The 14,468-nt window shown below is 41.8% G+C and overlaps 1 protein-coding gene across 2 annotated transcripts in view; it reads left to right on the top strand.

Moving 5' to 3' along the window:
- LOC111875601 (sorting nexin-16) overlaps positions 1 to 14,151 on the top strand; it is a 27,578-nt gene extending 13,427 nt beyond the window's left edge. For both annotated transcript variants that reach the window (XM_033750188.1, XM_023871969.2), the window contains 3 exons: positions 985 to 1,203; positions 3,398 to 3,534; positions 11,893 to 14,151. In XM_033750188.1, the coding sequence (XP_033606079.1) occupies positions 985 to 1,203; positions 3,398 to 3,534; positions 11,893 to 12,049 (513 nt within the window). In that variant the 3' untranslated portion in view covers positions 12,050 to 14,151. The remainder of the gene's footprint in view (positions 1 to 984; positions 1,204 to 3,397; positions 3,535 to 11,892) is intronic.
- The last annotated feature ends 317 nt before the right edge of the window (positions 14,152 to 14,468 follow it).

Raw genomic sequence — 14,468 nt, 5'->3', positions numbered from 1 at the left:
TTCATTCTGATTCAGTATCTCTTTGGACTTCTGATGGCTATTTGTGCTCTTCTTTACGACATCAGTTACCAGTTTCCTTGGTTTTTTACGGCTTCTAACGGTGCTAATTTGTGCCATCAGTTCCTCTTCTGACGACAGTTCAGGTCCTGTTTTTCCTGCCACCCTCTTCTTTTGTGTAACCGTCTTATTGTTTATCTCTGCATAATCCACATCCTCCATCACCACTTCTTCCCCTGCTTCGTCGTGTATTCCTACCTCTTCCATTGTATCTGCTTCCATTTCTAGGCCACTCATTTTATATTGTGAGAGTCCCCGGTCGGAAGCACGTGTGCTTCCGGCCGTTGTGTTTTTGCTCGAACCCCGCACTATACGTACTCGTAACTCGCGATAAGGAAACCAAAACTAATTCTGCAATATACGGAATCTTACAACTGTTGTCTAACACCACCGTATTAGAGTAAAATCCGCACTTTCTTCACAAAAAAACGAACGTAATAACACTTAACCTCACTAGCGTTGTGCTTCTCCTGCCACACTCCGTCAGCGAGTCTATTGACCTCGTTCACAACATACCGTATGATGCTGCCATCTATTGACAACAAAAGGTACTTTCCCATTATCCCGTGTGTTGTTGGATTGGTTAGTTATTAATGATCAAAAACTGCCTAATTGAGTCTGGCCCACCCTGTATATTATACATATATATTTTTATAATTGTGTAGCAGTTAAATGGTAATAATAGGCTGTAACAAACTAGCAGTAGTGGTCTAATAGCAATGATCAAATTTTTTCAAAGGCTTCTGGAATTGGCAAATATATTTTTAGCGTGATGAATACAATTGTACATAATACTAATGCCCTGAACATAATATGAAGAGATTTGATATCTTCTTTTACAGTCACAGTATTATTTGAAATTGAGCCTGTAACAAGAATATGACTTTATTGACTGACTGTTCTATTCATCCATCCTTAAACTTTTAGCTGAAGACTGATTTTCCATCTATAAAATTGACACTGCCAAGAAAACGTTGGTTTGGAAACAACTTTGATCCCATTTTCCTTGAAGATCGAATCTGTGGCCTGCAGTGTTTTGTGAATTCAATCCTTGAGCATCAGGAGTTATGTACTGCTCCAACAGTGCAAGATTTCTTTTGCCTGAATGAACCTCCAACATGTGCAGAGAGTATGGAAGAATCTCGGGTAAGAGGTCATTCTGAGTTCATTACAACTATTAATTTTATCGTGAATTTCCTTCTTAACTCATCACTCTTACTTTTCTTATAATGAAATATAGGCTTATGGTATCTTCATATGCATTCCCATCTTTCTATTCATGTATGCATTTGACTCCTCCCCACAACTATCAAACTACTGAACAGATTTTCACAAAGATGAATCCATATAAGATTGAGGTTTTCACGGCAGTGACTATGAAGAAAGCCGTCTTCTGGGATGTGGCGCCGTGTAGAAATTGTGTTAACCGAAGTTTCGGAGGAACGTATCGCCTCCATCTTCAGGGTAGAAGACAAGAAGAAATCTGCAAGCGAACCAGCGGAGAAGGTGCAACAGACTGAGTCCAGTTGAGTAAACACAGCTGTATAAGAGAAGGAGAGAAGGAGTGTGACTACATAGGGGAATAGCAGAGGGGGGGAGGGTCTGGCAGAATAGCCAGCAGGTAGTGGGCCAGAGCTGGTATAGAGTATGTGTTAGAGGGAGAGAAGGGAAGGTTAAATGGAGGGCATTAACCCTGTAGCTCGGGGGCTGCGATGGACCTGAGTGGCCTATAGGGTCTGCCTTATTTCAGAGGTTACTTGAGGGAACAGATGAGAGGCTTTCATGACTTGCTGAAACAAAACCCCACCTCTCTTCATATTGTTGGGATGGAGTTCAATCTCAATGGCCTCCCTAATAATGTGATCCATATAACAGGTCTTGGTAGTGAGGCTGGAGGTATTCTGAAGCTGAATGCGGTGCCCCAAATCGATGCTGTGTTCAGCCACAGCTGACTTGTCTGGATGTTTGAGACATGTGCTGCTGATGCTCCTTCAACCTTGTGTCCACGGAGCAGCCCGTCTGCCCAATATAGACCTTGCCGCGCTTGCATTGGATACTGTATACACTGTCTGAGGCTATCTTTGACCGGCTAGAGGAAACTAGATAATTTCTTTGGAGGCAGGCCCACTACCTGCTGGCTGTTCCACCAGACCCTTCCCCTCCCCCTCTCTACTATTTCCCTATATAGCCACACTCCTTCTCTCCTTCTCTAATACAGCTGTGTTTACTCAACTGGACTCAGTCTGTTGCACCTGCTCTGCTGGTTTGCTTGCAGATTTCTTCTTGTCTTTGACCCTGAAGATGGAGGTGATATGTTCCTCCGAAACGTCGGTTAACACAATTTCTACACGGTGCCACATCCAAGAAGATGGCTTTCTTCAAGATGAATCTAGTTCACATTCTTCCACACTATTTATTTGAAGTCCATTTTAGTATTGTCACATGTAATAGTGACTATAGACAGGGTTTGGATTGGTGAATGGGTTTATTGACCACTTTAATACACGACTCAGAATGACAAGCAAATAACAGTGCCACTGCTGATCTCCACAATTCCCAAATCACCACAGCACCTGCCAAGCCTTTTCCAGCATGCTGTGTCATCACCAGTCATTCCCTGGTATCTGCTTGTAACAGTGGAGATTTCATCAGCTTCATGCGCTCAAGTCCTCTCTTCACAGACTTCCATACAGAACTGAACTCCAAACCTCTTGGTTATAACATCTTGACATGGACCACATAGAGAACACTTTTCTGTTGTTGCGGGTGTTACCTAGCAATGTCTGCTGTTTACAGAGTCACCACTTAGCAGTGGGTCCATATGCCATAGTATTATGTTCCCATCTATGGCTAGATCTTCCAAGAGGTCTCTACATTTCAGGTTTTCTGACCAGAATTTTGTACACATTTCTCATCATGCCTGTGTCTTCTATATGCCCCACTCATCTCATGCTCCTTAATATGTTCCAGCAAATAGATATGCATTATTAACCCTTTACGCACCACGAGCTGATCAGATTGAGTCAGCATACTGCCACCAGTTCAAAAATTGTTATACACTGATATGTAGAAGGAACTTCGTGCTATTAACAGGTGTGGTTGTTTGAAGGCAATCTGTAGAAGTATTGTGGATTTTTGTTTAGAGCAGTAGCAGTTACCCCCAAGCAGCCTTGGCAGTTCTAGCAGGTAGTTCTGTGGCAGGGCTTGGCCATCAAGGGGTTAAGTTGAACAGATGTTCTTAAAATAATGTTTAAACTCCAGAAATCATGTACACTAGATCAGCTATTGGGAACAATTCCTGCATAAACTATCTTAAAAATATGTTTCTTCTTTTGTAAAGGCAATATTTGAAGCACTAGAAGAGACAATATATCATCTAAGGTGTCAGTTAAAGGAGAAAGAAATGGAACTGAACAAAGCAAGAATATCTCTTGCTGCTGAAATAATGAAGAAGGACAAGCTGTCTCAGATTTTAAGGTGAATATTTGGATTGGTTTTTAAGTATTATGATGACTGCACTATTGAAAGTAAGGATGGCTCATAATTCGGAGGGTCACTCATACAGAGACTGATTATGAATGCCATTATGCAAGCAACAGGTTGATGAAAACAGGTGGTAGATGCAAACTATTATTTTATAATAAACTCTTTCAAAATGTGAACTAAGATGGTTCAAACTGTTCCCAAAAGATGGCAGAAGCTTATGTCCATGAGTTTGGAATTGTCTAGTAAATATATTCTGCATAATAAAACAAAGTTTCGGTTGAATCTTCTTGATCACAGTAAAAGATAACCTTCACCCACCCCACATGCTGCCTTCCTCGCGGTATAGTGCCTCGGCTAAGTTCAGGGTCATGAGTCTTGTATCTCAGGGGTACACGGCTGTTNGTTTTTTTTTTTTTTCATAGTTTCGGATGCCGGCCGGATCGGTTAATACTTAGGCACAGGTTCTTAGGAAATGAAATATCTCACTCGGTTTCGTAAGTTTCTGATTAATTAACTTTATTTATCCTATGTAGAAACTTCTCTTCCTCGTTAGATTGCGTAATATTTCTTTGAACTCCACTTACATAAATCAGCATTTATTAACAGTTCACAATCTCTCTGATAATGCTGCCGGAGTTCACACTTATTCACTGTCCTATTAAATGATCTTTTACTCCCTCGACTCACTGACTTCCCAATTCACTCTTTACTGACTGACTACTCGACTGCTTTCCACTGACTTTACTTCTTACTCACTTGAACTCCCTCACTGACTCACTTCTACTAACTCCTAAATTACCACCGCCGCTGCTTTTAGAAACCACCTTCTTACAGCCATCTCGAATTTTCTACTGGGGGGCTACATGACCAAGCGCAAGGACCCCTTCTGGCCTACACGCCTTCTCGAAGCTTCCATTGACAGGTCCTTCACCTCCGCAGGCAAGGACGACAGAAGGGATCCCCCCCCCCCAAGTGCAATGGACTCGCTGACCTCCCTTTAGCCCCTCGTAACAAAAGGCCAGTTCAGAGGACATTGATCCCTCTGGAGCATCTTATTTCAACAGCTAAACTTAATCGTTACGTACAAACAAATAAGATATATCCGTGAAGGATGCATACGGTTACAGACTCCCCCGTTAAATCAGGTAACTTCTGAAACACATGTGATGAAAGAAGTTTCTCTGATTTAATGACACTCTCACGTACGCCCTTCACGTACCTAATTACACTTAAGTTAAAATCAAACAATACAAGACTTCTTACACATATAATGGACCGTCCCCACATTACAAATAAAATTTCACATGCTCAGATGATAATCCTATCATTCTCCTAGGATTACTCCAGTTACATCAGGTGGGTAGCATCGACACTCAGTGATTGACAGTCTTTGCTTCGGGAATCTCTCCACTTACATCACAATAGCTCACTTACACTCCTATCTGTACTTGCCTCTGACAATTCTAACCAACTATTATTTCCTCAGTAGGGCCAACGCCCACACCTACATTTAAATTTACACTCAATTTTCCTCGACGTCACTTTCAGCACAGCTTCCTTACGCCTCTCAGGCCACTTATCTATCACCACTCACATTCTTGTTTCGATGATTTCACGTCTCTCTCCCTTCTTCCTTCCACTCTTTTATCTCTCTCCACTCACTCGCTTGACAATACTATTTTAATATTATCTTCCGTAATTTTCTTCTTCCGACGATACACTTTTAGGATATGGATGGAATTCGGTTCCCTTATCTGGTGATAAACTTAGCTTCCCTATACTAAACTGATCTCAAATCACCGATGTTCTCAACAGATATTATTAGAGCTACCAGACTGCAATTATATGAGTAACCACAAGCACTACGGGGATTTCACCTTTCCCCTCTTCACCATACGTTCATACCTCCAATCCTCATCCATTCTTCATGGGGACGCTCCACTCTTAACATTATAACAACAGATCATGTTTATTCCTTAACAATTATTATCTTATTATGAATTCAGTTCATCACCCAACGCCATGTGAATTTGTCAGAGGTATGGAATGGGGTTTTAGAGGATAGGCGCATTATTCCATCCCAAAATTAATGGATGTACGTAGCGGTGGATCCTTAGTGTCGGAACTTCTTCAAGCCCCCTTAATAAATATGCCTTTAATTCTCCCTTTTTCGTCGGAAATCTCAAATATGGTGGGCGATACTATCTGGCTTATACGGAAGGGCCCTTCATATGGGCGAGCAAATTTGTGAGTGATGCCTTGGTTCGCATCTGACAAGCGGCATGCTTCGGCCAAAACTTCCTCCCCTACAACCAGGTTCCATTTGCGTAGGCCTCTTTTCCTGCGTTGCTCCCGTTTCTCTGCGCGTTTCTTCAATCTGGCGAATACTTGGATTGCTTTTTGTTCCAACGTTAGCGGCTCTGCTTCTCCCCCGGGTGAGGTGGGTAGTAATTCTGAGAATAATCGTGGCGCATCCTCGTCGTACATTAATTCGCGTGGCGTGAAGCCTGTCGCCTCAGATACTGTCTCGTTTACCCAGGATTCGAGGTGAGGAATTAGTTCCGGCCATTTCTTATGGTTCTCTTCGCAGTAGATGCAACACACCTTCCCAATTTCTCTCATAAACCTTTCGACGGGATTCGATTGAGGATTCCTAATAGGAGTAAATCAAACGTTAATTCCGAGTTCGTTCAATCCATTTTTCCATTTCCTAGACGTGTATTGTGTCCCGTGGTCCGATAAAATCGTCTCCGGTTTTACTACGTGAGCGATGTAGTCGTCCATGATTCTCTGCAGGCACGCCTTGGTTGTGGCCGATTTCAACGGGTGCAGTCTTATGAATTTCGTGAAAACATCCAGGCACACGAACAGGTACCTGACTCCCCTTCGCCCTTGCAGAACTGGTCCATAGAAATCCACGCTGACGAGCTGCCCTTTTCTTTCCGGGAGGTGCGGTCTGGGCTCCACCTCATACTTCCAGTTGGGGAACTTTACCTTTTGGCAGACCTCACAAAGGCTTAATAATTTCCGTGTTTTGCATCCCAAGTTCTTGCGGTGGAACATTGCATTTATACTCTCTGCACACTTGTCAGTTCCTGCATGACCATTTGCTAAGTGGACATAAGTTATCAGTTTCTCTTCCAACTCCTGAGGTACGACCACTTTCCATGGGGTCCCACTCCTCGTATCTACGGTATATAATAAATTTTCATGTATTAGGAATCGTTCTTTCAAATTCTCGCATCCTTCTTTCACCAATCTACAGATTTCTTGCAAATCAGGATCCCTTTCTTGAATAATGGCTAAGTTTCTTATGTCTCTTCGCATCGACACATCCAGGCCAAGATCAATGCGAGCGATCACAATTCCCTGAGGATGTTTCAGGGCGTTGACCTGCTTGGAGGTGAGACCAGCTGGGTTGCGGCTTAAAGTATCCGCAAAATGGTTCTTCGTTCCCGCGATGTGGACTAAAGTCAAATCGTCGTATTCTTGGATCATCAGTGCCCAACGCGCGACGCGACTGGATGTTATAACGCATTTCTCAATGAATGACACTGATTTGTTGTCCATATATAGTTTCACCTTCCGGCCATAGATATATATGCGAAATTTTTGTAACGCAAACACGACAGCCAAAAGCTCCTGTTCGCATGTCGTATACTCCTTTTGGGTGAAGACAATACCCGGGACGCGGTCGTGATTATGGAGACTTGACCCTTCTCATCAGTCTGAGTCAAAATCCCTGAGATGGCATAACAGCTAGCATCTGTATATATCTCGTAGGTCAATTCGTTTCGCGGATGTGCCAGGTGAATGCTTGCAGCAAATGCATTCCTCAATTTCAAGAAAGCCTCCTCGTGGTCATGGGGCAGTGTATTCCGCGTAATTGATAATAAACTGATGATGAAAGTTGCAGGTACCCAAAAATTGCCGCAATTGATTCTGATTTTTCGGTGCAGGATAAGTCAAAATTTGTTCTATGAGATCGGGGTCCGGCGATACGCCCTTATTCCCTATGATGTGCCCTAGAAACTTGATGGATGTCTGAAAGAATTTACATTTATTCAGGTTAATAGTAAACCCGTTCTCTGACAGTCTTCTCAGTACAAATTCTACATGTTCTAGGTGCTCCTTGTACGAATTAGAGTGAATATGTAGGTCGTCTATGTACTGGCATAAATAACCATGTGTCTCGGGTCCGAATATCCTCCTCATGGCTCTGATTAAAGTACATCCACTATTCTTAAGACCATAGGCAATCAAGCAGAATTGATATTGTTGTGAGTTGAATAAAAATGCGGCGTACTTTCGGCAAGCAGGCCTCATAAATATCTGCAGAAACGCGGCGGTCAAATCTAAACTTGATAGAAACTGCACTCCATCGAATTGCTGTAGTAATTCCTGAATCGGTTGAGTCCTCTCAGAGTCTGCAATAGTTACAGCGTTTAAACGCCGAGCATCCAGGCAAATTCGCGGTACTTTGTTAGCTTTAGGGGCGACCACCAAAGGGTTAGAGTATGGTGACGTGGCGGGTTCAATGATGCCTTGTCTGACCATCATCTTAATCTGCTCTCAGACGGCATTTCTAATCGGATACGGAATCGGGCGTTCTCTATATGAAAACGCTGCCTGGTTGGTTAATTCGAATCCATATTCGAAGTTAACGCACAATCCAGGCGTCGAGGAGAAGAATTTTTGGTACCTCCTAACAATCGCTCTCACTTCTTCTCTTTGTTCGGCGCTCCGCAAGTGGGCTGTTTCCACTACTTCGTTGATAACGTCATCGGTGTTCTGAACATTTAGTTCACGCGACTCCTCTAATCTTTTACCGGGATGCATGTCTTCATCATCATCATTATCGCAATGTTCATCACCATAATTATCATTATCGTCGTTATTGACCAGCGCATTGCCGTAGCTTTCTTCTTCTTCTTTTTCTTCCTCGCCGTTACTTAATCTCTCCGCTTTCATTCTCTCTATACCGTCGACGTTTGTTTCTTCTTAATATTTTTCCTCATCACTGCATCCAGGTTCATCCATAAACTTCTTCTCGCGTGCGAATTCACAACATGTGTTCTTCCTAAATCCCAAAGATGGCGTCCAAACTAGAGATGGTTGCAATAACACCCTTCCGTCGCAAGTAATGTTTTTTACCTTCAAGACCTCGCCTTGTTAGGCGCGTCGGGGTTAATTTCATTAATCTTGGTCCTAGTTATTGTGCCCTTAGGCGCAGTTTCGGCCGCAACGGCGCCTAATCTCTGTTTCCTGCCGGCCCTTCCTGATCATTCCTAGTCTGGTTAGCAGTTACCATGGCGTTGTTCGAAGCGGCTGACTCCCTTCTGTCCCCGTTTTGGTCTGACATCGGGTGGCGGTGATTTCTCCGCTGGTCGCCATGTGTTCTCCATTCTCGATGATGGTTGTAGTTGCGGTGATCACGTGACGTATCCGGTCTCCTGTGGTAACGATTGTCATTCCACATGGTCTCCCGACTCCGGCCTCCTCTATCCTCATCACGTGGATCTCTGCGAGATGACTGGGGATTGCTCTGCTGGTTATGACGCACCGGTCCCCTTGGTTCGAAATCCACTTGATCGTTCTCGAGGTCTGCGATGTCAGAAAGGAATGCCGCCGCCTCCTGAAGAGTTTGAGGTTTTGCTACTACCCAGGCGTTCTTTACCCCGAGGGGATAATGTTCTTTGAGGGAATTCAAGAATTCCAGGTTGGACATCGGAGGTTCTAGGTATTTAGCTTTCACAGCGTACTTCATAAGATGGTCACAGTAGTTTGCTGCGCCCCGCGGGTTGTATCTATCCTGATAGATCTGGAGTCGAACCCTTGCCCGACATGAGAGGCTCCAGAATTTGTCCAAGAAAGCTCTGCGGAATCCCTCAAATGTTTTAATTTGATCCCAATTAGCATCAACCCACGTCATGACTGAAATGCTTTTAAAGATTGCCGCGCTACAGCTAACCCGAAGCGGTGGAGGAATATTCTTGATTTGTATGTATTCGCCTAAGGAATTCAAATGCGCCTGGGCGTTTTGGTCCGGTTTGTTTTCGAATATTGGTAATGTGAGATCTACGGGGTAACTAAGGATCCCTCTGACAAATTCTCCAGGGTTGCCACTCCACACTTTCTCCTGACTATCGACGTCATTGTGAGGATTAGAACCATTACATGAAACTTCATTACTTATTGGTTCATTAACATGAGTAATCATGATGTCTGAGCTTGAGAGGGTCTTTTCAATCCTAGAATCCGATTGGCGGTTAGTAATCCCCATACATTGAACTTCTTCACAATTACTCTTACTTTCTACTCGTTTCTGATTTTTCATTAGCTCAACTTGGGTCCTCAATTCATCATATTGCTTACTGACAACATCATACTGCTTACTAATATGTCCGCTAGCCTGTCCAATTTCCGCCACTCGTATCTCGCATTGATTTACCTTCTCACACCTATTATCAGACTGCTTAGCCAGCTGAGCGTGAGATACTGTCACTTCCTGTCTCAAGATTTCAAAATTGTTAGTAATTTCAATTTTATCATTCTGCACTTTCTCGGTCAGTGTTCGAAACTGTACCATTGGTACTCTGTTATTTGGCTAATTTCCCTATTCATTGCTTCTTCCGATTGCATTCTTCCGATCTGTCCTCAGTTCTACGTCACTCGCGATCTGATTCATGGATGACAGCATCTCGCGCTTGTGTACAACAAATATGTTCTCCAACCTTTCATTAAATTTCTTTGCTCTCCTTTCACCCTCCTTCCTAAATTCCTCTCTAATCTTTTCACTCTCCTTCCTATTCTCTCTAATCTCCCGAAACATCTCCATTCTTTTATTGCTCTCGTTCCTATTCTCCCGAAACATCTCCTTCATACATGACATTATCGCTTGCATATCTATTTGGTCGTCTTTCCCCTTTTTGTCAGCACTCGTCAGTTGTTCTCCCCTACTCTCACTGATTCCACCTGTGTCCCCTTCCATCGGTTGACCACACTGCATGTCCATTTCTCCTTCTGAATCTCCCCCACTCTCACCTATAATTACGCCTTCTAACTGCGTCGTCTCCTCATCCATCGTTTCACCTTCTTCACTATTGTCTCCGATTACCCTTTTGTTTCTCAAATGTCTGCGAGTAATCATACCTTCCCTGATTATTAACAATCCTAGTCTGTCTCTGTCACTTTCACTTTCCACCAACCTGACCTGAAGTTCGCCGGGGTTGATTCTCCTTTAGATGAGTCGGGTTGTCCTCAAGATGCAAGTCTTCCGATCTGTCACCCGGTTCGTCCTTTTCACCGCAGTGTTGCTCGATGTCACTTTTCTTGTCCAGCCACCGCTATCTTGAGCTCCTGGGTTCGAAGCACTGATCCTTATCGAGCTGCACATTGTTAAGAGTCATTTGTTTATATGCGGTCACTACTATTCGGGCCCAATACTTTGGTCGCCATTTCTACACCCGCCCCACACACTGCCTTCCTCGTGGTATAGTGCCTCGGCTAAGTTCAGGGTCATGAGTCTTGTATCACAGGGGTACACAGCTGTTTTTTTTTTTTTCATAGTTTCTGATGCCGGCCGGATCGGTTAATACTTAGGCACAGGTTCTTAGGAAATGAAATATCTCACTCGGTTTCGTAAGTTTCTGATTAATTAACTTTATTTATCCTATGTAGAAACTTCTCTTCCTCGTTAGATTGCGTAATATTTCTTTGAAATCCACTTACATAAATCAGCGTTTATTAACAGTTCACAATCTCTCTGATAATGCTGCCGGAGTTCACACTTATTCACTGTCCTCTTAAATGATCTTTTACTCCCTCGACTCACTGACCTCCTGATTGACTCTTTACTGACTGACTACTCGACTGCTTTCCACTGACTTTACTTCTTACTCACTTGAACTCCCTCACTGACTCACTTTTACTAACTCCTAAATTACCACCGCCGCTGCTTTTAGAAACCACCTTCTTACAGCCATCTCGAATTTTCTACTGGGGGGCTACATGACCAAGCGCAAGGACCCCTTCCGGTCTACATGCCTTCTTGAAGCTTCCATTGACAGGTCCTTCACCTCCGCAGGCAAGGACGACAGAAGGGATCCCCCCCCCCCAAGTGCAATGGACTCACTGACCTCCCTTTAGCCCCTCGTAACAAAAGGCCGGTTCAGAGGACATTGATCCCTCCGGAGCATCTTATTTCAACAGCTAAACTTAATCGTTACGTACAAACAAATAAGACATATCTGTGAAGGATGTGTATGGTTACAACCACTTGGATGAAATCAAATAAATTTGATCACTACAGTTAATGTTCAGTTACATTGCCATGCTTTCCTGTTTCAGAAATTCTACAAAGGATTGTCCTCAATGTGGTAAGGACTTAACGACCATAAACTCACCACTTTCTGAAGCATCTACGTTGAAAGCGATTGTCAGCGAAGCAACCAATGGAAGCAGCCCTCAGAAACAAGAAGTGGCACAGGCAAAGGCTCAGCCATAAGGTCCTTTTCATGTCTGGTGGAAAGATGTTAAAATAAAGCTCAATTTGTCACTTCCTGCCAGGTTTAAGTTGCTTGCTGTATTGTTATTATATAAAGTGCCTCTTTCAAGACATGGACACAGTAACTCTTCCCAAGAGATATTATATGTAATAATCACTCAAAGGCTGTGATCAGTTCAGTAAGTATGACAATACCATAAAAATGTAATTCCATAGAAGCAGATGTTTGATAAGATATGCTCGGTAGGAATAATTTCACATTCTATACAAAATATAAAGGGTAGCCCAACAGTAAGTTGTGAGCCATGTCTGGTTCCGGAGTTGTTTACATTTAAATTACTGTAGGGAGTTAGCAGAATACTCATAGAATACAATATTTTATTTATGTTCTTATTTAATGTTTTATTTCTCTATTTGTATTCTCTGATTCAGTTTCCATTCCAGTCAGCAAGATGCATAGCAAATTTTTTTAGTAAAGATACTTCAAGCCACAATAAAACGATATTAAACCAATATTATACTATTGTTTTCAATCACTGTAATTTATTCAGAACTAATTTCATTATATTTAATGCCAGATAATTGCAGACACTATCAGATCCTTGTTAAGTGAACCTGCTGCATGAAGTCATTTATATGTATCTTCATGTAATGATATGAGAAACAGTTTTATCTGCTTTTGAGGAGGAGTCTGGATATTAGTGTCTGTCCCATCTCAAAAGTTGAGGTGCACTATGTTGTAATTGCCAATTATAAGCAATTAAGACATAACAGTATATCTGTTGACTCAAGTGGCATAAATTTGTTTTACATTCTGTGAAAATCAGTTGTCTCATGAAAAAATTAAAACGAACATATGCATGTACATACACAACACATAACATGTGCTCTTTCCATAAGAAGAAAAAGTAAGCCCGTTACAAAATCTGTTTACTTCGAGAAAATAATGTTTGATAGGCTAAGATGTCTTCAACAAAATATCAGCATCTTCAAAGTTGAACAAATTTTATATTTTCTTTCATTGCCATTCAAATTTTAAATTATTCATCTATTTTCATGTGCTTTGAAAATTATATCCTCTCACTAGACATCATGAGTCAGACGCATTTCATTCATACTGTTGCTCCTAGCTTGAATCTTGTTTTCTTTTGGAGAAATGTCTGTCCGCCCAACATACCAAAGTACTATTCTCGGGTTTTTTTTTTTAGAGGGAGGCTGAATAAATGACTTTAAGTGCTGAAGGAAGACCCTGCACTGTATATTTTACATGCATAATATCAGTTAAATTATCTGTGATATGAAGTAATACAGATAGATAAAATTTCTGTGGTATGGTTGGAATTTAAGAACGTCATCCTGTACATAAGCTCAGTGCCACAATGCCTAAAGGTTCATGTTTGGAAGGTATTCAGTTCAATTCTCAGCCAGAAATTCAGCTTCTCTCACTAGGTTTTCCATACTTTTGTTTAGTTCTTTTAGATTAAAGCTGGCATAATTCCTTGAAATAGCTTAGGACCACTTCCAGTCTGCTCATAATGATTATCTTCTCATTCAGTTCTGTATAACTCCTGAAATTGGTGCACTGTCATTAAATGACAAGTCAGCCTAATTAAGGGTACTCTGCTGAAAATGGTAATAACAACAGAAACAAAAAATAAAACATGAAAAATGTATTACTGCCTGCAGATGTTATATTTATATTCTCAATTTGCAATATTTAATGTGTGATAGTTTGCATTTTTTTAAGTTACTCTTAATTACAATTGGTTCATCAGAAATTTATTCAGGATGTATGTTGTAAGGGTGAGGTAGTCAGTGATGGTGATGGCTGTAGTGTAAAAAGTCAGTGGTGGCCTGTGAAGGAATAGAGGATGAGCATAAGGACTACACCGCCCATTAAAAAGTAACACAGCCACCCCATAATATTGATCTTTTTTTTCTTAACTTCATAAAATTACAACTTTACAGCCTGTGTCACCACTGATGAAAGTAATATGTAATTTCAATCTTTTTCAATCTTGTTTATTGTATGAAGGTTCTAACTGTGCTTTGTAACTATCATTGCTCATGAATAATTCAACAATAAATTTTTCATTCCAGCATCCTCTGAAACTTACTTAGATTTATGATCCTTTCTGAAAACCCAGACCTTCCCAGTGCTATTTACTTTTGTCACACAGTGAATTTGACATGCATTACAGGACATGTTCTTCCTGAAATTAATACCAACCATATTGTTCAGTACTCATTTTTAGGTGTGTTTGCCATCCTGTAGAATGCCTGTTACAAGCATTCCATCCATCTACTATGTATATGCATGGAACAACTTGACAGTTATGCAAATAATTTTCATTAACCCATCCAGATCCACCCTCCCTGCAGGCAGTGGTCAGGGAAACTGCCAACTTTTAACCCTGTG

Source organism: Cryptotermes secundus, unplaced genomic scaffold, assembly GCF_002891405.2.
Source record: "Cryptotermes secundus unplaced genomic scaffold, Csec_1.0 scaffold1078, whole genome shotgun sequence".
Taxonomy (NCBI): domain Eukaryota; kingdom Metazoa; phylum Arthropoda; class Insecta; order Blattodea; family Kalotermitidae; genus Cryptotermes; species Cryptotermes secundus.
The sequence above is the reverse complement of the archived record's forward strand: the minus strand, read 5'-3'. Positions and strand labels throughout refer to the sequence as shown.